The 27,396-nt window shown below is 42.0% G+C and overlaps 1 protein-coding gene across 7 annotated transcripts in view; it reads left to right on the top strand.

The window, feature by feature from the left end:
* Window positions 1-27,396, top strand: part of B3GLCT (beta 3-glucosyltransferase) — a 168,801-nt gene that overhangs the window by 115,080 nt on the left and 26,325 nt on the right. For all 7 annotated transcript variants that reach the window (XM_061628461.1, XM_061628463.1, XM_061628462.1 and 4 more), the window contains 4 exons: window positions 226-362; window positions 1,636-1,699; window positions 14,506-14,637; window positions 17,392-17,461. In XM_061628461.1, the coding sequence (XP_061484445.1) occupies window positions 226-362; window positions 1,636-1,699; window positions 14,506-14,637; window positions 17,392-17,461 (403 nt within the window). The remainder of the gene's footprint in view (window positions 1-225; window positions 363-1,635; window positions 1,700-14,505; window positions 14,638-17,391; window positions 17,462-27,396) is intronic.

Here is a 27,396-nt window from a genome sequence, read left to right as displayed (position 1 = left end):
AACCTTGGTCTCCCAGGTCCTAGTCCAACACTCTAACCATTACACCACACTGGCTTTTGATAGGCAAAAGTGTCAGTGGTGTATCATCAAAAGAAGTGTGTGTGTGTGTGTGGCATTTCACATCAGGATTTTGAAGGAGATGAAAAGCCTCAATCGTTCTGTTTGACACACCAGCTTTGTTAAAATTATACATTACAAATCAACAGTGTCTCTTTTCTTCCACAGGAATTATTTTTAGGAAAAGCATTACATGATGATGAATCTACAATTATTCACCATTATGCATTTGCAGAAAACCCTACAGTTTTTAAATTTCCAGATTTTGCTGCTGGCTGGGCCCTTAGCATTCCACTTATAAAGAAGTAAGAGTTTTGTTTTCTGATCTTCATAAATTTGTTTACTAAACAGTGTTTGCAAAATGGTTTGGAGAAGTTAAATATTTATGTTCAGCATTAAATCTATCTTTGTAGGTATATAAAATGAGTTGAGACTCTTTGATCATAGCCAAGCTTCTATCCAGTGTTAAGGAATTGTAAACATTTATTTCCTTTTACTGCAAGCACTATCCCACAAGGGTGTTATAAAGTACATTAATAAGCAATTAAAGCTTCATAAATGTACATGTTGGGAAATAGGTATTTGGATTTAATTTTAGTTTATTAGCATACAGACCAAATAAATGCTAGCCAAGTGTCTTTTATGGTTTCTTTGGGGTTTCTTACTAAAATATCTGGGCAAAAGTTAAGAATATTTAAATGCTACAGATGGGAAGCAATTAAAAAAAAAAGAAAAAAATACTAATGAACAATGGAACTTATCTGAAGATCTAGAAACAAGGTGCTATAAGACATTTTTGCTCTTTTTAGTGTGACAGACAAATATGTCTTCTGGAATATGCTTAAGAACTCCTGAAAGACTAATCCTTAGCTTCCTGTCTCCTTGTTTTGTTGACTGGAGAAAGACAACAATAATTGGCTCTTATATGTTCTAGTCATACACTTCCATTTTAAAATCTGAACATAACACTATGTCCTTGGCTGGGGGCAATATCCTGCCCCCAAGAGTTTTTTTATGGCCTTCAAAGACACCCCCACATTTTTGCATTTTTTTAAACTGACCATTTCTGCATTCCTTCTACTGACCACCGTTCTTGGTTGTTCCAATAAAATCCATGAGTGTTTCAGAATGTTCGAAGAAGCCCCCAAAAGTTTGGTCCATATACCAAAGCAAAAACTGCTTTCTTGCTGAGAGCACTTCTGTAGCCCTCTGCAACCTTCATAGGCAGCACTTCCTGCAGCTTTGCTCTTGATACAATCTCTGACGAGCAGCATTCTCCCCCCAAAAGCTCACACAACACACACACACACACACTTTTTTGTGGTCCTTTAGCCCTGAGGTGTCTAAAAGATCTGCATGGTTACCTGCAATACTTGTATAAAGAATAATATCTAAAAAGAAACATTGAACTACACATGTAAATTGTACCTTGTCTTATAAGATATAATGTAACTATATTACAAAACATTCATGCTACTAGGAAATAGCATGACAGTCTGATATAAAGAACGTCAATTGTGTGTGTGTAAAAATAAATACCTTCTTTTATTTTTATTGTTTCATTATTTTACTCTTCAGGCTTGCAAAGAGGCTGAAGAATGAACCTCTAAAGTCAGATTTTACAATAGATTTAAAATATGAGGTAAGTCCATTCTGTTACTCTGAAAAAATTGTTTTGTTGTTACCTATTCTGGGTCCATATGATAGGAGGAAGGAAATTATACAGAAAATTAAATATCAATATCCTTATTATACATTAATAGTGAACTTATTATCTGAGTTCCAATCTTTGTGTAGCCAAAATGGCACCATCCATGCACAAGTGGGAAATCAGTAGGCTTAGGGAAAAACCCAGTTTGCAGGAGTACCAAAAAAAAACAAACACCTTAAGTGGGTCAATAACAATAACCATAGAACAGCGCAATGAAGGCTGGGCATGCTCAGTGGTCACAGATTGCCCCCTTGGAAGAATAAAACCGGGTGGAATGGAATGGAGTATCTTGGAAAAGGGCATGGCTGGCGGGCTGGAACCCTGAATATGAGCACTCCATGTTGCAACATTTTGTTGCAGGTTCTACTTGGTAATATATGTTACTGTGATTCTAGCACAGGTGAGGAACCTCTGTAGTTCAGAGATTGCTAAACTACAACTCCCATCAGCCATAGTCAGCATGACCAATGGAGGGTCAAAGGTTCTCCACATCTGTGCTAGCTTATACAGGTAATATGGGACAGGATTCAAAGAACTACTTAGGCTCATGCAAGGAGCTTGTGCAAACCGAGTTACATTTTTTATTTCTTTTTGTTTGAACAGCTAAGCCCGTTTTGAAACTCCATTCAGTTTCAAAGGTAGTTTGCCATGCTACATGTGCATGGCTGAGAAAAACAAGCCCAAAGCAATTGTGGGTACACAGAATTAGAAATAGGAGAAGAAGGAGAAGGAGAAACCAGGATGCTAGAAAAATATGCCCAGGCGTTTGTATTGGTGAAAGCAGTTTTGCTCATTGGAAGATAATTGTACATCCCCTGATGAAAGACTAATAATACAAGGCTGAAACGTGTTGGGTTTGGATTACGAATAAAACATATTTTTCTAGCATCCTGGTTTCTCCTTCTCACATTTCCGGTTTTAGATGCTAGCCACTTTCTTTTCTTGGTACACAGGATTAGACTAGTTGTATGGTTCTTTGTATCCTATCCTGTATTATCCTCTCCTTGAAATCTATGTGAGATATAAGGTAAAACTCAGGTGCATTATGATGTATTATAAACCTCAATGCCGTCCCAGTCCAACCAAAAGTCAAATAAAAATTAAGCTGACATGAATCCAACTATGTTAGTTGCAATCCAAGAAAGGCAGTTTGCAATCATTATTTCTTCTGAAAACAGTTTGCTAATGTCAGAAAGAAAATCCATAAATGTTTTATATGCCATGATTTCCCACAAGCTCAGGCAATATTGCAGAAATTGTCTTCTTCCACAGTTGTCTGAAGAATAATTGCTAGTAGCAGGTGAAAGGTTCATAAATGCTGTATATACCACATGTTCTATCCTCTATAACATGTCAGTCAGGAACCCATTTTGGTATAATGCCTTATTCATGAGTTTTTCAAAGCCATATCATCATAAAAATATCTCATGGGGACAAAGGGGCTCAGATCTTCCATTTATTAGCAAAAGGTATAATGAGTTGCAATGCCACTATTTGTAGACTGGCAAACTACTTCATGAGCTTTTCATGAGCTCTGGTGTACGCCTAAAGTGCCACATGACCAAAGGCTTCTGGATGCACTTAGGAAATTGTTTTAATTCTCCATACTTAATTTTTAACCCCTCCAGGACCCTCCTTCACTACACTGATTCAAATCAAACCATACACCAAACCAGGGGGAGAAAAGACTCATTCACTGATATTGGTATCACAATTATTAAAGCAGAAGTTCTTATTTGATGTTTACTTCAAGAAATCCTGATTAAAAAGAGAGAGAAGGGTAAATATGGGACATCTTTATCTGTCTTTCTGAAAACTCAGGACACGAATTCTGCCTGATAATCACAGCTAGTGCAGATGTAGTGGGTGTTAAGCAGTGGGAATTCCATCTTCAGTAGACTCAGATTGCAGGAGGGGGTTGTCAGCTCTGTTGGCCAGGAATATACATCTGAAAATGGGACAACCCATTTACATGTAGGTCTTCTTTCTTCATTCACTTGCTTTAATAATGTTCATATTGGGGACAAGGACATTTCTAATGGCAGCTGGGAATCTGTGCTTGCAGAATGCAAGCTGTATTTAATAGTAATGAGATATATATTAAAGGTTAGCATTCTTTCTGCTTTTCTTGTGACAATTTATAGTCATACTAGGTATTAATGAATGTGAAGGGACTTATGATTTGCTCCTCTGCACTCAAATGCATCTGATACCTTGGGTCGTTATTTCATTCCTGTCTCTTTCAACTACATTCAGTATGCTGCTGTGCCTTTTCAGATGGAATATAATTCATTTTTACTGCATTCTTTTACAGCCCATCTTTTGGGTGTATTAATTCTTCCTTTTCAGGAGACATGCTGAGCCTTTCGTGGATTTCTTTACAACTAATCCTTCCAAGATTTCTCCCCCCCCCCCAGTATGAATCATGAACTGTCCTACTCCTGTTGCCTTCTAACTATTAACAAGCTATGAGTTTTATGAGTTCTTTGGAAATATTACGTTGCTTTTTGCTGTTAAAAGGTGAAAATGATCTATGTTCTGGGACATCTGTGGGACAATAGCATTTGGCAATAAAAATATCATAAAGCAAGTAACCCAGTTCTTAAAATGTTTCACTGGTGCAAACAAGATAGCACACATACTTATAAAGTTCTGTGTTGTATTGCCACATAATAAAGCAATATTTTGAAAGCACACAGATGCAATCGTCAAAATAAACATGCATTTTAAGTATGTACTTTATAAATGTCTTTTACTATTTGATTGATTTTCCATATATTCAGAAATCTATTGTTCAAATGTTACAAGTAGCTTCAGGGGAGAATGCCTGTGTGTCTATACAGCTGTGAACATTTACCAAACTTCCCAGCCATCTGTTCTTGTCAGTCTTGGCTAAACTTATTTTCAGTTTGTGTTTTCTTCTTCTCAAGTTGGGAATAAACAATAGTCACTGAACATATGTGATGTCGCATGAGACAGATTATACATTGGTTAGATGTAGAGATATGTGAAAAGATTAGTGATGCAGGCGAATTTGCAGTTGGGGGAGTCTGAACTAGAAACTAGGGGATCCCCTGGAACAGATTTTGGTGCACGTGGGAAGAGAGGAGGTGAAAGTTCCATTGCACAAAAAGAACATTGCTCTCAAGCACTGCTTGCAACTCTGTCTCTAGCCAGGAATCTTCAGTTGCCTCCTGAGACGTAGGAAGCTTTCTTATACCTAGTCAGATCATTCGACCATCTAGCTTAGTGTTGTCTGCGCTGAATCGCAGCACCTCTCCAGTGTTTAATATTAAAGTCTTTCCTAGACCTACCTGGAGAGTATTATTTATTTATTTATTAAATTTATATCCCACCCTTCCTCCCAGTAGGAGCCAGGGCGGCAAACAAAAACAACCCTTGAAATATATTAAAACATCTTTAAAAACATGTTAAAACAAAAGCTATAAATTCATCTTTTAAAAAAAAAGCTTTAAAAACATCTTAAAAAGCCATTCCAAAACAGACACAGACTGGAATAAGGTGTCTACTTAAAAGGCTTGTTGAAAGAGAAAGGTCTTCAGTAGGCACCAAAAAGATAATAGAAATGGCACATGTCTAATACTTAAAGGGAGGGAATTCCAAATAGTAGGTGCCACTACACTAAAAGTCCTCTTCCTCTGTTGTGCGGAATGGACCTCCTGATAAGATGGTATCTGCAGGAGGCCCTCACCTCCAGAGCACAGTGATTGACTGGGTATATAAGGGATAAGTTGGTCTTTCAGATATCCTGGTCCCAAGCTGTATAGGGCTTTCTACACCAAAACCAGAACCTTGAACTTAGCCCAGTAGCTAATGGCAGCCAGTGCAATTCTGTCAGCAGTGGGTGACATTTTGGTGATACTCTGCCCCAGTGAGCAGTCTCACCACCACATTTTGCACCGGCTGCAGCTTCTGGACCAACCTCAAGGACAACAGTGGTCAGGTAATCCCGGTACAGAAATGGCAAAAGACATTCCTAGCCACTGAGGTCACCTGGGCCCCTAGCGATAAAGATGGATCCAGGAGCACCCTCAGGCTATGAACCTGCTCTTTCAGAGGGTGTACAACCCCATCCAAAGCAGGCAATTGACCAATAATCCGAACTTGGGAACTACCAACCCACAGCACCTCCATCTTGCTAGGATTCAGATTCAGTTTCAGATTCAGCCCTTATTCAGCCCACCACTGAGTCCAGGCACCAGTCCAGGGCTTGCATGGCCTCTCCCAATTCAGAAGTTTCGGTCGGTCGGTCGGTCGGTCTCCTGCCCTTGGCAGGAGCCCAGGGTGGCAAACAAAAGCACTAAAAATACTTTAAAATGTCATAAAACAGACTTTAAAATACATTAAAGCAAAATATCTTTAAAACATTTTTAAAAAGCTTTCAAGACATCTTTTAAAAAATGGTTAAAAACATTTTTAAAAAAAGGTTTAAAAAACATTAAAAAGCAATTCCAACACAGACGCAGACTGGGATAAGGTCTCAGCTTAAAAGGCTTGTTGAAAGAGGAAGGTCTTCAATAGGTGCCGAAAAGATAACAGAGATGGCACCTGTCTAATATTTAAGAGTAGGGAATTCCACAGAGTAGGTGCCGCTACACTAAAGGTCCATTTCCTATGTTGTGCAGAACGGACCTCCTGATAAGATGGTATCTGCAGGAGACCCTCACCTGCAGAGCGCAGTGATCAACTGGGTATATAAAGGATAAGACAGTATTTCAAATATCCTGGTCCCAAGCTGTATAGGGCTTTGTACACCAAGACTAGAACCTTGAACTTGGCCCGGTAGCAAATGGGTAGCCATGTTATATGTAAATGTAAATGTAAATTTAATTTTTAGGTCGCCTATCTGGCTGAAGCCACTCTAGGCGACATACATATTAAATTTCAATAAAATACAATAATTACAATAAAATACAATATAATCAGCAGTAACAAAAATAACAACATATGCAGTACACAACAACGGGCATTCAGTATGTAATTAGCCCATCCCAGCGGTCCCAAAGGCCTGTCCAAACAGCCATGTTTTTAAGGCTCGGCGGAAGGTATCCAGGGAAGGGGCATGCCAAAGATCGAACGGGAGGGAATTCCAGAGAGTGGGGGCCGCCACCGAAAAAGCCCTCTCTCTAGTCCCCACCAACCTAGCTGCTTTTGTTGGTGGGATTGAGAGAAGGCCCTGCGTGGCTGATCTTGTCGGGCGGCATAATTGGTGATGCTGGAGGTGCTCCTTCAGATAAACTGGGCCAAAACCGTATAGGGATTTAAAGGTTAACACCAACACCTTGAATTGGGCCCGGAAAACTACTGGAAGCCAGTGTAGATTGAATAATACTGGCGTAATATGATCACGGCGATGACTGTTTGTAAGTAAACGAGCCGCCACATTCTGTACTAGTTTCCGGACCGTTTTCAAGGGTAACCCCACGTAGAGCGCATTGCAGTAGTCTAATCGAGAGGTGACCAGGGCATGTACTACCAGTGGGAGCTGATGAACAGGGAGGTAGGGTTGCAGCCTACGTATGAGGTGTAATTGGTACCAGGCTGCCCGGCTCACTGCCGAAATCTGAGCCTCCATGGACAGCCTGGAATCAAGAACAACCTCAAGGCTGCGGACCTGGTCCTTCAGGGGTAATTGTACCCCATTAAACCTCAGGTCAACAGGACCCAACCTTCCTCTGTCTCCCACAAGCAGCACCTCAGTCTTGTCAGGATTTAGCTTCAGCCTGTTCCTTCCCATCCATCCACTCACGGATTCCAGGCACTTGGACATGGTCTCCACAGCCAACTCTGGTGAGGACTTAAACGAGAAATAGAGCTGAGTGTCATCTGCATATTGGTGACGCTGCAGCCCAAATCTCCTGATGATGGATCCCAGCGGCTTCATATAGATGTTGAATAGCATGGGAGAGAGGATAGAACCCTGTGGCACTCCACAAGTGAGAGGCCAAGGGTCTGAAACCTCATCTCCCAGTGCTACCTGTTGATGCCTGTCAGAGAGAAAGGAACGGAACCACCGTAGAACAGTGCCTCCTATTCCCAATCCTTCCAGGCGATCCAACAGGATACCGTGGTCAGCGGTATCAAAAGCCGCTGAAAGATCCAGGAGGACAAGAAAGGTGAATTCTCCCCTATCTAACGCCCTCCTCATATCATCCACCAGAGCGACCAAGGCTGTTTCAGTTCCATGTCCAGTCCTGAAACCCGATTGGTATGGATCCAGATAATCCGTTTCATCCAAGTGTGCTGACAATTGGTCAGCCACCACTCGCTCAATGATCTTGCCCAAAAATGGCAAATTCGAAACTGGGCGAAAGTTGTTCAAAACTTGGGGATCCAAGGAGGACTTCTTTAAGATAGGCTTTATAATTGCCTCCTTGAGGGCCAGTGGCATTACACCCTCCGCTAAGGATGCGTTTACCACCGCCCTAATCCCTTCGCCCAGTTTCTCCTTGCAATTCACAAGGAGCCATGATGGGCAAGGATCAATCAGACAAGTGGTAGGCTTCACAGATGAAAGCACCTTGTCCACTTCCTCAGAAGGGAGAGGCTGAAACCGATCCCACTGGACCGGATTGCAAGTGGTCAACTCTGGTTCATTCACTGCATCCACGGCGTACGGAATCGAGCTCCTTAGGTGTTCGATTTTATCAGCAAAGTGCTTTGCCAATTTGTCACAGGAGGTCTTAGAATGCTCCAAGGGTTCCTGAGCAACTGGACCGACTAGGCTTCGGACCACTTGGAACAACCTCCTGGGACAGCACTCTGCGGATGCAATAGAGGCAGCAAAGAACTCCTTCTTTGTCGCCTTTACTGCCACCTGGTAGGCAGCTACTGCTGCTCTGACCTGTGTCCGAGCACCTTCGGAGCGAGATTTCCGCCACCGGCGTTCTAGTCGTCTCACCTCCCGCCTCAGATTACGCAACCGGGGTGTATACCACGGTGCTATCTGAGTTCTGTTCAGGGGGAGAGGACGTTTTGGGGCAACCCGGTCCAATGCCCTGGTGATCCCCTCATTCCACTCCATCACCAGGGTTTCAACTGAGCGACCTTCAGCAGGTTCCAATTCCCCAAGCGCAGTCAGGAATCCATCTGGATCCATCAAGCGCCTGGGGCGGACCATTCTAATAGGTCCTTTACCTCTGCGGAGGGCGTGTGGCATCGAGAAGTCTGTATTCACCAGATAGTGATCTGACCATGACACAGGGGTAGAAGAAATAGCCCCCAACTTCAGAACACTTCCCTCCTCTCTCAGGACAAACACAAGGTCGAGAGCATGACCGGCTACGTGGGTGGGTTCAGTATTACTAAGGTGCAGTTCCCAGGAAGCCATGGTTTCCAGGAAATCCCGAGGGGCTCCAGTGAGAGTGGCCTCAGCATGTACGTTGAAGTCCCCAAGAATTAACAGCTCTGGGGACAACGCTCGCACATCTGAGACCACCTCAAGCACCTCGGCCAGGGAGTCTGCTGTGTTGCGGGGCGGGCGGTACACAAGCAGGATCCCTAAACTGCCCTTCGGGCCCAACCTCCAGTACATGCAATCAACAAACTTGGTCCTCAGGAGCGGAGGTCTGGTAAAAACCAAAGATTCCCGATAAATGACTGCCACACCCCCTCCCCGCCTTCCCACCCTCGGCTGCTGTGCGTAGCGGAAAACTGGCAGACACATGGCCTCAAGAATGGGGGCTGAGGCCTCATCCAGCCAAGTTTCCGTGACACACACCAGGTCTGCGCATTCATCCAAAATCATATCATGGATGATAGATGTTTTTTGTGACACAGACCTGGCATTACACAACACCAGTCAAAGGTCGGTAGGAATCCTGCGTCTCCCAGTTGTCTTCTGGATTTGGGCAGACCCGGAACAAGGGATGGATATTACACATCTATCTCTTGTTCCTCTAGACTGACATGGTCTGCCCCCAGCATCAACCCAGTGCCTGCCGCCCAGTCTTGGTATAGCTTGCCCCCCTCCCTCTCTGTCATAACCCCCCCTGATTTATGTAGCGCAATGCGTGTGTAGGTGAGACGTGGTATGAATCCAAGAACCGTTTAGAACAGGAATAAGACAGGCCAGGCAAGTTTCATGTAAGAGTCTTTACTAGGCAAAGACATTAGAGACATCTTCCTCCATTGACAATTCTTCCCCCACACTCGAGATCCTGCCAGTTCCCAGCTTATCACACACTCAGCTAGCCACACTGACCTTGATTGTCTGGAACTCTGTTCTCACAGTTTAACCCTTCTGCTTCAGGTTTCTCTCTCTCTGCTAAAAACCTTGTCTGTGAGTCTCACAACCTGCGTCACTGACCAACAGCCCCCACCTGAGACTTACAGACCACAAAACATCAAGTTACAATTATTACATTTCTACAACATTAACCTTCATTACAAATACATTTCAGTACATGGATTCTTAGTTTCTATTTACAGTTTCAGTTCAGTTCAGTTTCTCTTTATTCTTTATTTACACAAGTTTCACAGATTCATGTTTGCCTTTATTTGATGATACAATTACATTTCATTCTTCAACACAATACTTCCACATTAGACCCATTGTTTCTTTATCTATAGGCCCCTCTTTTTCCCATTCCTCTGGAATTTCATCTGTTTCATTATTCTGTTGTGTAACATTAAATGCAAATCTCTGAGGAGGTTGACCTTTCGTTGTTCTCTCTGATCTCCTGACATTATCTATTTCCATTTCTTCCTCGCTTTCAACTTTAGTTGGACCAGCACTCGTACTTGGCATTTCTGTATCATGTGTTGTTATGTCTTCACCTCTCAGCCTTTTAACAGTGCGTTTGCCACCATATATTAAATCTGTTAAAGCAGCTTTTAATGGAATTTGCTGCCCGAAAGGAACATCTGCAGCTTCCTGTTTGTTTTCACTCTCTAAGATCACTGTTTGGCTGTGTCTCCAAGGTTTATCTATCACCTTTATGTTTCTGCTTAACACTACTTGTTGTTTCTCAGGTAACCAAACTCTGTAATATGAATTCTGAAATCCCAAAATGCGTCCTGCTTGTGCTTTTGAGTGTTTTGCAACATGTACCCAGCATTTTGCCCCAAAACGTTCTATGTGTGTCACCCTGGGTTTTCTTCCAGTCAGTTTCTCATAGGGAGACATGCCTATTGTTCTGTGCATTAGGCGGTTCTGAATATAAACAGTGTACAGTATACATTCACCCCAATAAGTGTTATTCAAATCAGCATCTGCTAGCATTGCTCTCAATGAATCCTGCAAAGACCTGTTCCTCCTCTCTGCCGTGCCGTTGGAGGAAGGGCTGAAGGGAGCGGTGAGACTATGAATTATTCCCTTCTTTTCCAAATATGTTTGAAATGAATTACTGGTAAATTCTCCTCCTCTATCTGATCTGATATTTTTGATAACAGCCCCATGTTGTGTCTCTGTTTTCTGTATGAATGCCTTTAACTTCTCTTCTGCGTCACTTTTCTTTTTCAATAAGAACACATGTGTAAATCTGGAAAAATCATCCACAATCACTAAATAAAACCTTGCTCCACCTTTTGAGCACTGAAAAGGACCAGCTAAATCCACATGTATTAGCTGATAGGGTTCTGAAGTCGTGCTTTCTTAGCTCTTATTTACTGGCTTCACAGTCATTTTTGTTTTATAACATACCTCACACTCATCCACATGCTCACAGTGTGTTAACTTCAAATCTTGACTATATTTTGGGGTGTTTTGTATCTTTTGAAAATGTCCGTGTGCTAATTTTCTGTGCCATTCATGGACACAATTCTCATGTTTCTCTTTATTTACTACTATCGAAGCACACATATCTTTATCTATCTTGCATTCAACTATAAACATGTTGTTCTGTAATTTCCCTTGCATGCATATTTCACCATCTTTTCTCACAAAACATCTATCCCCTTCAAATGTAACTTTACAACCTATTTGAGCCAATTTTCTCACTGATAGAATGTTATATTTTAAACCAGAAATCAATAATACATCTGTTAAAATTCCCAAATTACCCATCTTCAGCGTTCCTCTTGCTGTAGCGTTCTGAGTAGATCCGTCAGCCAGATAAAGCTTCTCCTGCGTCGGCTTTGAAGTGAAAAATAAACTAGAGTCTGTGATTAGGCAATTAGACGCTCCACTGTCGAGAAGCCACTTAGAGTTAATCAGTTTATTGCTCTCCTTAGAAACAAAGTTCACGCTCGCCCTCTGACTTTCAAAGTCTCTGTAATTCCTCTTCTTTAAACAATGTCTCTGTATATGCCCGCGTGACCCGCAAAAATAACATGTTTTAGTCTCTTCCCTGCTTCTTTGATTCCATTGTACAGACACAGTCTTAGCCTCTTTTAAGTCCATTTTCTTGTTTTCTTGTCTCCTACACCACTCTTGTTGAAGTTTCTGTTCCACAAAGTCCAATGATAGAGTCCCGTCTGGTTGACTTTCAAGACCAGCAACCAGCACGTCCCATTTTTGATCAAATGAAGATAACAGGAGATAAACCATCTGCAAGTCATTATGATGGACGCCTCGATCTTGGAGCTCAGCATTTAATCTACGAAATTCAGCCAAATGCTCTTCCATAGTCACATCATCAGTAAAACGCATCTGATAAAGCTTCCGTGCCAAACACAGCATGCTTCCCGCAGTTTGCTGTACATGTGCAGCTCTTAACTTTTCCCACATCTGATTAGCAGTCGGCTCATTACTCACCAGCAACAGTTGTGAATCTGTCAGCCCCAGAGTAATAAAAGCCTTCGCTTTCTCGTCTTTCTTCAGCCACGCTGCTGAAGGAGCTGCCGGAGGGGTTTTTTCCACAACATCATTTAAATCCTCTTTAATCAGAACAGCTCTCATTCTCCACTTCCAGCTGGAGTAATTTACAGCATTCAGTCTCTCCATCGGCATCCCGGAAGACAGATTTACAGCCATGTTGCTCACTCTTACTTGCCTCTCAATTGCGCTTTGTTTCTTTCTGCAACAACGCCACTTCACCAGCTCTCGAACCCACTACAACGCCTCATAATCTGGGCCCATAACCCCTGTGGCGCAATGCGTGTGTAGGTGAGACGTGGTATGAATCCAAGAACCGTTTAGAACAGGAATAAGACAGGCCAGGCAAGTTTCATGTAAGAGTCTTTACTAGGCAAAGACATTAGAGACATCTTCCTCCATTGACAATTCTTCCCCCACACTCGAGATCCTGCCAGTTCCCAGCTTATCACACACTCAGCTAGCCACACTGACCTTGATTGTCTGGAACTCTGTTCTCACAGTTTAACCCTTCTGCTTCAGGTTTCTCTCTCTCTGCTAAAAACCTTGTCTGTGAGTCTCACAACCTGCGTCACTGACCAACAATTTACACATGCCCCTATCCCTGTCCGCTTAATGGACAGGCCACCCACCCTAAACAAAATAAAAAACAGAGGCCCACCTCCGTAATACCCCGTCACTCCGGCAACAGACAGCCACTCCCTCAATCAATGGGAGGGTTACATCAGATTGCAACAGCACTAATAAAGTATAAAATAAATCACAACCACTATACATTCATACATTCACACATACAATTCCTGCCACACACACCTCACATTCCACATTTATAAATAAAAGATACACATTCACTCATAACATCCACTCATACAGACACACACACTCACACACAGCTGACACAACCACACAAATACAAATACACCGCGGCAGCGGCGGCAGCGGCGGCGGCGGCGGCGGCGGCGGCGGCGGCGGCGGCGGCGGCGGCAGCAGCAGCAGCAGCAGCAGCAGCAGCAGCAGCAGCAGCAGCAGCAGTCTCTCCTTCCCTTGGGCGATGGTCTCTTCTTCCTGCAGGCACTGGGTCTCCCAGGCCACCTCAGCCAGCCGGCTTATGTATCCCTCCAAAGAGGGACAGGTGGTGAGAATCAGTCCTAGCTGGCTGGGTACCTGGGGCCTGGTCCTGCCAGGCAGAAGTCCCACAGGGAAGGGTGGTGGAGGTGGTGGTCCCACAGCAGCAGCAGCACAGCAGCAGCAGCAGCAGCAGCCTCTCCTTCCCTTGGGGTGATGATCTCTTCTTCCTGCAGGTAGAGAAATAGAGCTGGATTTCATCAGTTTACTGCTGACACCTCACTCCAAATCTCCTGATGACTGCTCCCAAGGGCTTCATATAGATGTTAAACAGCATTGGGGGCAAGATGGTACCCTACGGCACCCACAACACAACTGCCAGGGGGCTGAAAAACTATCACCCAATGCTATTGCCTGAAAATGACCCTGGAGATAAGGATCGGAACCACTGTAAAACAGTGCCTCCAATTCCCATCTCACCAAGTCAGCCGAGAAGGATACCATGGTCAATGGTATCAAAATGAGATTCTAGGGACCTGAGACCATCTGCATACAAAGCTTGTCCTCGGTCACTTCAGAAAGATAAGGGTTTTTCTCCCGTTGGAATGAGAATGCTGGCACTAATAAATTTGTGGTGATCAAAAGGAGGTTTTCCCATCACTTGAGAAGATATCTCTGTGGTTTTACTGGGAGGGGAGGTAATAGTTTTTAAGCAGTGTACTGTGTGCCTGGTCCAAAACTTTATCTTACACCACAAAATAGAATCTCTTGAGTGTAGTTCCCCCATCTTTTTCTCATGTTATATTCACACACAAGCCATTTGTGTTGCATTTGTGAATTTTTGTAGAATGAATATATTTCAGCCCTAACTGCAGTTTACTCTGTTGTTTGAAAGATTGCGTTATATATCTGGGAGAAAGGCAATGGACCACATCTCACTCCAGTGCCTGAGTTTTGTACAGAAGACTTTGATTCTCCTAATGCTGCTGACTGTGCCACTACATTCACTAATTTCCTCCCACTTTGTGTAAGTATTTTTGGGGGGGGGTTCCTGTAAAAAGACATCCTATTTTAATCCACTTTTGCTTGTTCTAATTCATTGTTTTAAATTTTCCAATTTGAGGGCTTTGCAAGATTCTTCAGATATAGGCTATAAATGTATGTGAGACTCAAGATAGATGTAATGGAGGAATTACTGTGAAGAGGCAGAATGAATGTGATGTTTGTGTTTATGCTGCACTTTGTTGTCATGTTCATTGGTTAAGCGGGCAGCCATGTTTGTTTATTAGTCCCATGTATGACTCATTCGTATATAAAGTGGGATGTGTGTGAGACTTACTTTAACATGAAAGGAGGTGTATGGGTGAGAGGAATGAAACCTTCTCATGCCACTTTTCTGGTATTCATAACTTCAGGCACTCTTCTCCAAGCCTGGGTCACTTCTACTACTTTGAGTTAGGGCTGAGAGAAACATGCCTGGGGTAGCAGAACACGGGGAGGGGGAGACTTTCACTTCCCTCACCCATGCAGCCTTTCTCATATCAAATTAAGGGTAACCTGCCCATAATTGTATATGTGAATGTGGCAAGTATATGAACAACAAACATGACTGGCTGCCCTGGCACATTAGTGTGTGTGTGGAGAGGAGAAGCAACAGAGGGTGAATGGGTGTATGGGGAGTCAGAATGTATGCAGGGTCACAGCATAAGTTTTTTCAAAACAGGTGAAGCCTCTTAGCTCAGAAGGAAGAAGAAGCAAAAAGTGTAGGTACTTCAGAGTGATGAGAAGAGCTGCAGAAGATAGTTGAAGGAAGGGGAGAGAGGAAAAGAGCCCAGACTGCTCTAACAGGTTACTGTTGTAGCCTGACATTTCCTTCTGTTTTGCTGTTATTGTCTTAATACTGGACTGTTCAGTGTTTGTTGTAAGGATTTCAAGAAGGCAATTTATGTGAAGTGCTTTGAACAGTTGAAAAGGCTAAGTATTTAATTATTTATTCACTGGCTGGCTTAAATTTCTTTTCCCATCACCATTTATTGATTTATTTTCCATAAGCTTTTCAACTTCTTTGCCCTCAATATCACTGTTTTCTAAACAAGTCTATGTTCCTTTGGAAAATTATTTGATTTTTTTTCTCATATTGAAAGTACATCTTTTTTATTAAGCTCCAAAGTAAAAATGAAAACCAGTTTCACAATTTTTTATTATCTTGCTTTAAGGAAGAAAAAACCCTGCTAAATATTATTTCCACTTTTTTCTTTACCTGCGCTGTGGCTGTTTAATTATTAAAGACTGTAAATGGATGATATCTTACATTGAGAAGACTCTGTAAAAGTGGATTAACAAGTGTAACCTACAGCAAACTGTTGCAGTGTGGGGTGCTACTGTTCAGCATTTGTCAGCCAGCCATACCCTATTCCGCAATGCTCCATTTCTCCCCTGCCCAGTTTTATCTCCCCCATCCCCCAACAGCCAGCATTCCATGACTGCTGAACAGTTAGGCCTCATTGGGCTGTTATGGAATTGCCCCCCCCCATCCCAAATATTTTGGACTTCTGCAAACCATGGTTTTTCCCTGAGCTTACTGATACCTTCCTCTTGCATATGGCTAGTGCCATTTAGGCTATGCAAGTACCAGCACTTGCCTCTGAACATCAGAAATAGAAGAAATTATTGTTCCAATTTCCAGAGGGGTAGCCATGTTAGTCTGTCACAGAAAAACCAATAAAGAGACATGTGGCACTTTTTATCTGTTAGTGCCACACAAACTATTTGTTTTGGGGTTAGTGTGTGTGTTGCTGAGGCCAAGGTAATTTGGCCAACTTCTACCAACTTCTTGAAGCTATTGAAAATCATTTTAGAAACCAATTACTGCTATGGACCTAGATCCAAGAACTGTGCCACTAGTTTCTTTTATCCATCAATTAGTAGCCCCCATGCCATGTGCCAAATAACTAATGAAACTTCCCCATTTTCAAAAGATGTTTGTAATATTATACAGATGTTTGCTGATCAAAGGAAAAAGTCAAAAATCGCACTGGGTCTGTCCAGTTCCTTGGGCTTGTTTTAAAGTAGTTCTTTGGACTCCAGCTGTGGTTAAATTGTATAACACAGGGAGGATCAGAATAAAGAGGTGATCCAGCCAAAGAGAAGTACTTCAAAATCGCATTGATTTTAGTGGGAAAGTTAACCACATGCTTACATCCGGTAGTGGTCAGCAAGGTGGTGAAGGTGGGACAGCATTGGGCACCTGGCTTCCGGATGCTGAGGGTCGCTGCCACTTATTGAGAGGGGAGGCATGGGGAGCACAGCACAGCAGCAGGAGCAGCAGATTGGCTTTGCCCCTCTCCTTCTCCCTCTCAGTAAGAGATGGCAACCCTTGGCATCCGTAAGCCAGGTATGCAATGCTACCCCGCCTTTGCCACCCTACCAACCATTACTGCTTACATCCCTCCCATTGAAATCCATGGAACTTGACAGTGAATTCTTTTTGGCTGGATCATACCTTCAACATTCATGCTGCTATACTTCTTTTTGTTCATTTTCTTTCCTAATGTGTTGTAACTGACTTCAGTCACAATTTCAATTAGAATTTTAGTGGGAAATGCTGCTGGACAACATCGATGGTTTGAATTTTTGAGATGTAGAAAATGTATCTTGTTATACTGCATTAAGCTGCTTTTAAGATGTAGATTATAGAGCTTTATTTTGAGGGCCTCTTTTTTAAAAGTTTATTTGTGCAGTATAAACCTGAATGGGAGTGTGGATGTCATTTTATTTTTAGGGAAATCCTGTGAAGAAAACAGATATATTTGTTGCTGTAAAAACGTGCAGGAGATTCCATGAAGACAGAAGTAAGTGCCGGATTTAAGGATGTTTTTATATAAACATTTCTGCAACTTGTTTAAGCTTTATAAAATCTTGAAAGAGGTATAGTCTTTTTTTCCTTCGAACATTCATTTGTTGAACTTTTTATGTTGGAATAACTTGTGGAGAGATGCTGCGCAGAAAAGGAAAATAAGATCATTTCCACTGAAAATAATTACGCAATGAAGTTTTCAAAACGGCATGTTGTAAATCAGTTCTACAATTCCATACGCACATGCTAGAATTATTGGTCTGGTTTACAAAACCAGGCCTTATGGGTTCATGTTGATTTCCATAGCCTATTTTGAATGTTTTACTTGGGTGACAGTGAGGAAATGTTCCATTTTAAGATGCTAGTATGATTCTGAAGATATTTTGCCTTTCAGTTGGGGAATCTACCTTCAGATTGCCACCAGGAGCTAACTGGATATACCTGAATGAGAGAAGCCATTTATTGCCTAGGATTATTGTGAGGCCATTGGCATGAAAGTTGTAATGCATTTTTCAAACTAAAAAAATACTAAGTGTATGGTTTTTAAAAGGCAGCTATTGAGGCTGGACACAAGTTTTACAATTTAAGTTAACAGTTCAGGAACATTACTGTGAAAAATCAAAGGTCATTATATCTATAGTTGGTTGATTGTAATGCAAGTAAGGCAGAGCAAAATCAAGTTGGTAACTTTATCTCTGGAATATTTCAAAAGGCATTTGGCTATATTTGAAAGCCTATTATTCTAAGCTGCAGCCTTTCTGAAGGATTCACCTTCTGCTATGGCCTACAAAAAGGATGCTGTGCCTCACGGGTATGATTTGATAGTAGATCCCTATAAATATATTTATTTGTTGCCTTCTAACACGAAAAGCAAAATTCATGTTCAGGCTGGCATTTTGGACTCGGTTCCAAACATTGTAGCATTCAGTTATATTAAATGTAACAATAACCAATATAGATATTGAATGATATTGATGGCATCAAGTCAGGCTCCCTACCTTCGTCTCGTCTAGTGAGAAAATGAGAGCCTAGAATGTATATTAATCAATCTGTTTGGTGTTCAGAATATCCTTTTTTACCTTCACTATGCTGATCACAATGGGGAGTGGAAAATTTGTGACAAAAACCTGAATGGTATATTGGTTAAAATTGGGGTAAGTGCGACATGGAATGTGTGGGTGTATTACACAGCCTTTAAATGTGTGGCATGGTGGATGGTCTCAGTGTTTGTTTGAAGTTCCATTTTCATTTCATTATTATTTGAGCCATTCAACATTAAATGAGAAGGTGCGAAGGCATTATCTTTTTCACCTGTTAAGAATTTATATACTTTCTCAGCCAACGATAGGGGACACGGTTGCCTGAAGAGGAGGGGAAAGTACATTTGGAACAGGCTGCGTTGATATGTAGTGAAAATGTTGATGATTTGAATCTACAAAATGGAGAACTTTCATTTTTGAAATGCACTAGACACATGAGACTAAATGAAAGTGTAGGTGGTCAGCATACCTAAAAATCAAACCCAGTAAATTTACCATATTTATTTTTCCAAATAAGATTTGTGCATTACTACCTTCTTATTGCCATCCTTCATGAAAACAGAATTTCCCGAACAATTTAGGAAAAATATCTACCAGTGACACTGTATTAGTTGAATTATTTTTCTTTCACACTTATCAATGTAGATTAATTAATTAATTAATATACAGCAGCGTGTCAAGCTGTGTAAACATCAGAGATTTAATTTTAGCAAGAGTTTAGCTGGGATTGAAGAACAGCTTTGCAGCAGATGGCGTTTCTTACTGATGGTAGCAGTCTGAAACTTTTCCTCCGTGATATTTGTCATGTATTTCATGTTTCCTTTGTATGTCAAACAGTGACTACTTCAGTAGGATGTAAGGCAAACTAATCTAGTTGTGGCCTGTGTAAAAGTGAATCAGCCTTCAGCATTTTTCCTCTGCCTTCAAATAAGAGCTAAAATGTATTGATCTTGTTTTCTCCATTAACTTTGTCCTGCAGATGACAAATTTATTATAGAGATGACAACAGCTTTTCGGAAATTAGATTTCATGCCCTTTCATAGTCTTTTGCAGTGGGGGAATTTGACTGTCTTTTCACCCATCACCATAGAGTGCCAGTAGGTGTCCCAAATAAGCAAACTACCAGTAAAGAATTAAAACCCAAAATAGCTGTCTGTGGTTAAAAAGTAGGGATGCTGGTAGTAAACAGCTCTGGGGAGTAGCTGTAGGCAGAGTCCTCAAAATGAATTGTTCATGCTAAGAGGTGAGAGGTTGAGACAGCTGTGTAGGGGAAATGGTTACTGGAGCTTCTCGGTTACCTAACTTCTGGAATCTGTTGAATCAGCTCACATACTCCAGGCACAGCTTTTGGCTGGGCTGAACTCTTTGAATTTATTTCATTGAACAGCTGTCACAGTGGCATAGGAAACTGATGCCCCTTCTCAGGTGTCCAGGGTTTAAGATTCACAGTACCTGACAATGGGTTTGTAAAGCATGTTTCGGATGGGGTAATTGGGCAAACACTGTGTTCTGTTTAGTTATTCCATTCCTTTTTTCCACTTTCATTTCAGATTAGAATGGATTCACTAATAGACAAAAAAACCTTGCAGTTCACGAATGTTCCTATAGCCAACAGATATTTCTATCAAACTTTAAAAAGCAGGGAAATTGGGCAGCTATAGTGAATGCACCAGAGGAGCAGGAGACCTGACCTCCTCTCTGAGATATTGGACTGCCCTACAAATTTGTCAGAATGCAAACACAATTTGGGTTGGTCTTTCACAGTCCAATCCACTTGCTGTGTAGCTTGCAAGAATTTGGTAACATGTGCCTCTGAGCATATGGTGAGTGGTGGCAACATCTGCCATCTCCAAAAATAATTACATTTTTGTATATTTGTTGGTGTTCTTCTTTGCTTCTTTCCTGTGTTACTACTGTTTCTACACAGAATCTAACCTAGAAAATTATATTTCTCTCATTATTCATCCTAGAAATCTGTGTCAAATTTATTTTTATTAATTTCAAAGCCGTTTCATTGGTCAATGTCATATGATGGTGAAGATAGCCTTTTTGTTTCAAACTGGAAGTTATGTTCTATTTGGGTTGCATTAAAAGTTGAATTTGAAACTGCGGTTTAATGGAAAATCAGACTGATTACCAGGGCCGGTGCCAAATGGCGGCCAGGTCAGGCCCTTGCCATCAACCAAGATGGCAGCAGAGGCTTCTCTAAGGGGCTGATGCCCCTACTGTCATCTTGATTGATGGTAGGCATGTGCTCGCACACAGTGTAGCATGCATGTGTACCATCAACAGAGATGGCGGCAGGGGTATCAGCCCCTTAGAGAAGCCTCTGCCGCCATCTTGGTTGATTGCAGTGACCTGTGTGCAGGGCATTCACAGGAAGAGAGAAGAGATAGGTGGAGTGATCCCACATGGTCTGTAGGGGGGACTGGGAGCCTGGCGCCGGCCCTGCTAATTACAATATGTTGTTACTTAAGCAATGAATCTAGCTGTTGGAAAAAAACAAACTTGGCCTGCCCAATATGCATGTTTTCAGCCTGCTACGCTTAAGGCACTTAAGGCAAGTTTGCTGAGAATGATCATTTGCATGCTTATTGAGTTTACTCCTCTGCAGAGGATCCCCAGAAGAGGAGCTCACTGTTCAATCACTCTGGCCACTGGAGCTCTGTCAGGGGAATAGGAGTCTCCTAGCAACTCTCAGCACCCTTCACAAACTACACTTCCCGGGATTCTTTGGGGGAGGCCATGACTGTCTAAAGTGAAAGAAAGGTCTGGCATGGGTGTGGCCACCTGATTAGCCAAGCCAAACAGCTGTGAGTCTGGCTTTTAGAACACTGAGAGCTGGTTCTTACTGACCTTGCCTGATGTAATAATAGACCTCAGTGTTAAATTTCTTAAATTAATGAAAAATCAGCCAGGCATTTTTTTAACTTTTAAACTGCAGAAGATGAAGGTCAGAGTATGGGGCAAGGTCAGTAATAGGATTACAGGTATTCTGTGAACATGGCTGATTTTTAATTAATTTCAACAAATTATGAGACCACTGACAGAAAAAAGTCCAACAGGGGTCTGGATTTTTTTTTCTTGTTTTACACTTTGAATTCTCAGTTCTCTCTGATTGATTTGTGTATCGCCATGAAAACTTAGAGGGTTTTTAAGCAAGCATTTCTGAGTTCAGGACTATAGGTTTTGTAAGGTTTTGTTTTGAAATGAGCTTATGGGAAGCAGCAGAATGGCATGGGGGGATTTTCAATTTAACATTGTGGAATGTGAAAAATCCATGCTGGCTGTAGTATACAGCCACTGCTCTGTTACATAATGATGAAGTTTAGATGGGTTTTGCCTTCATTGCTGGCTATGGGTTGTAATCAATGACTTCTGTGAGTGCAATGGAACCTCTCCTATCTCTCCCCCCTACCCTCTTCAAGTAGTTTAAGTATTTTCAGGAACTCAGGTGCCATTCCTCGGAATGTATGCTCAAATGTGCTCAGATATAACTTGGTGTACAGGTCTGGTTATATCTTTGCTTTCCTAGCCAGTATAGGCTAGGAATACCTCCCAAGTCTATTGTTTGTTTATAATTTTTTATCCCACCTTTCCTCCCAGAAGGATCCCTGTCACTTTGATTGGATTGATTGGTTTTTGGAAATACACATGTACATTTTCTGCCTTCACATTATAAAACTGCATAAGGCAGCTCAAGATAGGTTTATATAAATAAATACCACAATGGCCTAGTTCACATGTCACAGTAAACAAAATTTCATGGTTTACCGTGAATGCATCCAGCTGGGTTGTTTTGCTCTTCTCTGCTTGCACTAGGGAGAAACCAACCACAGTCCCTAGTCGTGTCCAAACCAGGGATGTGATTTCTTTCACTTCTAAAAATCATGATCTTTAGCCAAGGTTCACTGTTGACTTACAGATAGTTATTTATTGGAAGGTAAACAAACCACAATCCTGGTTTCAACTTAATGCTAAGCGAGGCATAATTCTTTGCTTCCTCCCAGCACATGCCAAGAGATTTATTTATTTATTTATTATTTCATTTATGTCCCACCATTCCTCCCAGCAAGAGCCCAGGGCGGCAAGCAAAAGCACTAAAAACACTTTAAAAATCATAAAAACAGACTTTAAAATAATTAAAACAAAATATCTTTTAAAATATTTTTTAAAAGCTTCCAAGACATCTTTAGGGAAAAAAAGGTTAAAAACTTATTATTTTAAAAAAAGTTTTTAAAACATATTAAATAGCATTTCCAACACAGATGCAGACTGGGATAAGGTCTCAACTTAAAAGGCTTGTTGAAAGAGGAAGGGCTTCAATAGGCGCCGAAAAGATAACAGAGATGGCTCCTGTCTAATATTTAAGGGGAAGGAATTCCACAGGGTAGGTGCCCCACACTAAAGGTCTGTTTCCTATGTTGTGTGGAACAGACCTCCTGATAAGATGGTATCTGCAGGAGGTCCTCACCTGCAGAGCACAGTGATCAACTGGGTATATAAAGGATAAGACGGTCTTTCAGGTATCCTGGTCCCAAGCTGTATAGGGCTTTGTACACCAAGACTAGAACCTTGAACTTGGCCCGGTAGCAAATGGGCAGCCAGTGCAGTTCTTTCAGCAGTAGGGTGACATGCTGGCGATACCCTGCCCCAGTGAGCAGTCTCGCCGCCGCACTTTGCACCAGCTGCAGCTTCTGGGCCAGCCTCAAGGGCAGCCCCACATAGAGTGCATTACAGTATTCGATCCTAGAGGTTACAGCGCATGGACAACAGTGGTCAGGCTATCCCGGTCCAGAAACAGCCGCAGCTATCTTACCAGCCGAAGCTGTTATGTGGGATAGGGTGAAACTGGAGTGATTCACTCATGTGCTGTAAGCCAAGATTTATATCTTACCATGACATGCAAACAAGGTCACAAAAACAGAAGTAAAACCAGAATAAAACAGCAGCCCAGAATAAAATCAGCAAACTATAAAAGGTTATAGAAGCCATTGTTAATTAAAATCTTAAGAAAATAGCACAGTCATAGCCTGGTACCTAAAAGATAATATAATGGCATGCAAATGATACATTAGCATAATTGTGCCAGGCAAATAGAGCCAATGCCCTGGTCTCCTGCTGAGAGGAAGGGTGGGATATAAATCAAATAATAAAATAAATAAAAATAATAAATAAATGTTACAATTGCTGGCAGGGGCATCACTACCGGGGTGCGGACTGCACCCGGGTGACACCCTGAGGGGGGTGACACCCAGAGCCGCCCCGCCCGGCGCTGTTGGCCAGCAAAGGAGCTGAGAAGCGCTCTGGGTCGGTGCAGCCAACTCCTCCTCGGAGGTGGGTGGGCGAGACCGACAGCAGGCGCCCGCTCGCTGGTGGTGAAGCTGAGATGGGCCTTCCACCACCAGCCTGGAGCGCATGGTGAGTGTGTGTGTATATGCGCATGCGTGCACACACGCGAGATCAGCCACCCCCATCCATCCACCTGGGAGGGCGTGCACCGGAGGTCCGCACCCCCCCACACTCGGCTAGTGACGCCGCTGATTGCTGGACTAGGACTGGGAATGACCTGAGTTCAAATGCCGACTCAGTCATGAATCTCACGGGGTGACTTTGGGCCAGCCATTATCTCTCAGCCTAACCTATCTCAGAGAATAGACGTAGGCATAAAATGGGTGGGGAGAGGGGTTAAAACTATGTAGTCTCCTTGGAGAGAAAGGTGAGATATAAACAAACATTCCTAGGATGCAAGTTCCCGAACCTTCTAGTAGTGAATTACATTTTACTACATCAACACAACATTCAAATTTGAATGTGAATAGTCATTCCTGAGTGAAATTTTATGAAAGCAGAAATAAGGTATAAGCAGTTCAGAAGGTACTTCCATGGAGGTGACAAAAAATTGCCCTTGCTAAATAGTGTTTATTACCTGGCCTGCATATAGGCAAACTACCTGATATCATAGTTGCTAAAGCATGAAATCAAGCCAAAATCCAAAAATATACTTAAAACTAATAGTATAGGTTAACCTAACTGTAACAACAAATTACTGTAACAAATGAAAAAAATTACAGTTATACGGTGTCATTAAAATACCTTTACAACCTCAAAACATCCCTGAACATTATGTATTTACAATTCCAAGTTAATTAAACACTAGTGATTAGTATTTAAACAAAATAATGATGATAAAAAAATCAGTTTTACCTAAGAATATATTACTGGATCCAGGGGACTTGGAACTGTTTTCAAGGTGGGGTGGGGGCTCAAGACTGGCAGGCGGGTCATGTCATGATGACCTACTTGCAGGTGCATTTTTACATCTTATTTAATGGGTTAAATAAATAATAAATCTGTCATATTCTAGCACTGTTACAATCATAAATACAGTTGAATAAAAAAGAAAAAAACATAAGTAGTAATTGCTCAAAGTAAAAAGTACAGAATGCTTATGGATAATGGAATACCCTTTGTAAGTTCCAGCTAACCTCTTTAGGCTTCAGAGATGGAAAAGAAGAAAGCAAGGTCTTTTGTAGAATATTAGAAACTTTCCATTTATTACACATTATCACTTCATGTGACATCTTTAAAATAAAGATGTATAAAGATCTTAAAATAAATTAATTAAAAGTACAATAAATTAAAATAAAAAGATCTTAAAATAAGTTTTAAATTAAAGAACAATAACATAAATAAAAAGATCTTGTATAATAAATAAATAAAATAAAGATTTTAAAATAAATAGTTTAGCTGTGTTTCTTGTATTCTATTATTTATAACATGGATATCATAACAGGCATGTATTATACTTAATAACAACAAATCTTAAAGATAGGTTCAGAAGGGGTAGCCGTGTTAGTCTGAGATATGAAAACACAAACAATGAGTCAGTGGCATCTTAAATAAATTTGTGAGTCTTTAAGGTGCCATAGACTCCTTGTTTGTGCATTATTAAACCATAAACATTACTTGGGCACACTTAAGCTAAAGGTGGCTTGGCTTTCAGCAGTTCTGGTGATGAATTCATTCATAATGTTATCCAAAGGAATTTGGCCAGTTTTTTGCTTGTGCATGTGAAGAAGGAGCAGATGTGTAAGGCGCTTCTGTGTCATGCGATTACGCAGGTATGACTTTACTCTCCTCAGAGCAAATGTTCTCCTGATGCTGCTGATGCAGGTATGGTCTTTAAGAACTGTGCCAGCATGAAGACTTGGTCTAAGAGATTTTGGACTGTCTGAGGCTGCCATCTCAATGATTGTGAGATGTTTTCATTAGTCTTTACTTCAGCAGTTGGAATGACTGTTGGGAAGAGTAACAGCTGTGCCAGAAGCCTGTTCAAATCAAAGTCACAGCTGTGAACTCCAAGGGCCTCTCTGAGCTCTTCTGTGCTGCTGAAATGCCTTCCACATGCAGCAATTACTAGAACATTTTCCAGTTTCACTAGTTGGTCCTTACCAGGCTAGTTGAACTGTCATTTGATTTCAGATGTTGTGTGATCAGTTACATCAAAGAAATCCTTCTGGGGAGTTTTCTTTGCATCCAGGACCACTGGTGGTGCTGGTGTCTTTGTATGCTCAAAATGTGCTGGTGGTTTTCTACCCCTTGAAATTTGAGGCATCTTCAAGCCCAGTTTCCCAGCAGCAATTTTTGTGTCTTGCCAAATTGTTTCAAATGCACTCTGCGCTTAGGTTTGACAGGGTACAAATAAGCATTTCTGCTGCTTGCTTTGCCCCTGCTGCACTGTATTTAGTGCCCTGTAGGGTTCTTGCAAGCTCTTCACAAATGCTGTTTCAAATTTACCAAGGATCTTGTAGTAGCTTTTCATTGTTGCCCTTCTATCATCTTGGAAGGACCCTGGATGTTCCAGGATTTCATGGAGTGTTGCTTGAATTCTTTCATAGTTCTCAAGGAACCTCTGTATGGACTTCACTCTGACAGCCCAATGTGTTGGACACAAAGGAAGGAGACAGCATTTTCTATGGCTTCAGGAAGAACAATGTTGGAACATATGCTCTTCCATTTTACTGAGATCAAGATCATGTTTGTTACATCTTTAACAGTACTTAGTGCATCACCAGCCATGTCACAGCTGCCGGCACCTCTTGCAGAGCCAAATCTAAGCTGAAGCTGAACCCTGACAAAACCGAGGTACTGTTTGTGGGAGACAAGGGAAGGTTGGGGGATGTTGACCTGGTGCTCAATGGGGTACAATTGCCCCTGAAAGACCAGGTCTGCAGCCTGGGGGTCATTCTTGACTCCCAGCTGTCCATGGAGGCTCAGGTCTTGGCTGTGAGCCAGGCGGCGCTGTATCAACTCCGTCTGATACGGAGGCTGTGCCCCTACCTTCCCAACCATCTGCTCCCATCTGTGCTACATGCCCTGGTCTCCTCTCGCCTAGACTACTGTAATGCACTCTACGTGGGGTTACCCTTGAAAACAGTCCGGAAGCTGCAACTGGTACAGAATGCGGCGGCTTGCCTGATTAAAGGCAGCCGCCGGCGAGATCACATCACTCCAGTGCTGAAGGAGTTGCACTGGTTACCGGTTGTTTTCCGGGCCCAATTCAAGGTGTTGGTTCTGACCTTTAAAACCCTATACGGTTTCAGCCCAGTCTATCTGACGGAGCGCCTCCAACATCATCAGGGATGCCGCTCAACAAGATCAGCCTCAAAAGGCCTTCTCTGTATCCCACCAGTTAAAACAGCTAGACTGGTGAGAACTAGGGAGACGGCTTTTCCTATTGTGGCCCTCACTTTGTGGAATTCCCTCCCAAATGATCTCCGCCATGCCCCCTCTATGATGAGCTTCCGCCGGGCCTTGAAGACCTGGCTCTTCAGGCAGGCTTTTGGGGTGAGTTAGGTTTTATTGTTATTGTTGAGATTTTTAATGT

The sequence above is a fragment of the Rhineura floridana genome, chromosome 5, assembly GCF_030035675.1.
Source record: "Rhineura floridana isolate rRhiFlo1 chromosome 5, rRhiFlo1.hap2, whole genome shotgun sequence".
NCBI classification, from domain to species: Eukaryota; Metazoa; Chordata; class Lepidosauria; order Squamata; family Rhineuridae; genus Rhineura; species Rhineura floridana.
Note: the sequence above shows the minus strand (reverse complement) of the source record. Positions and strands in the feature narration are given on the sequence as shown.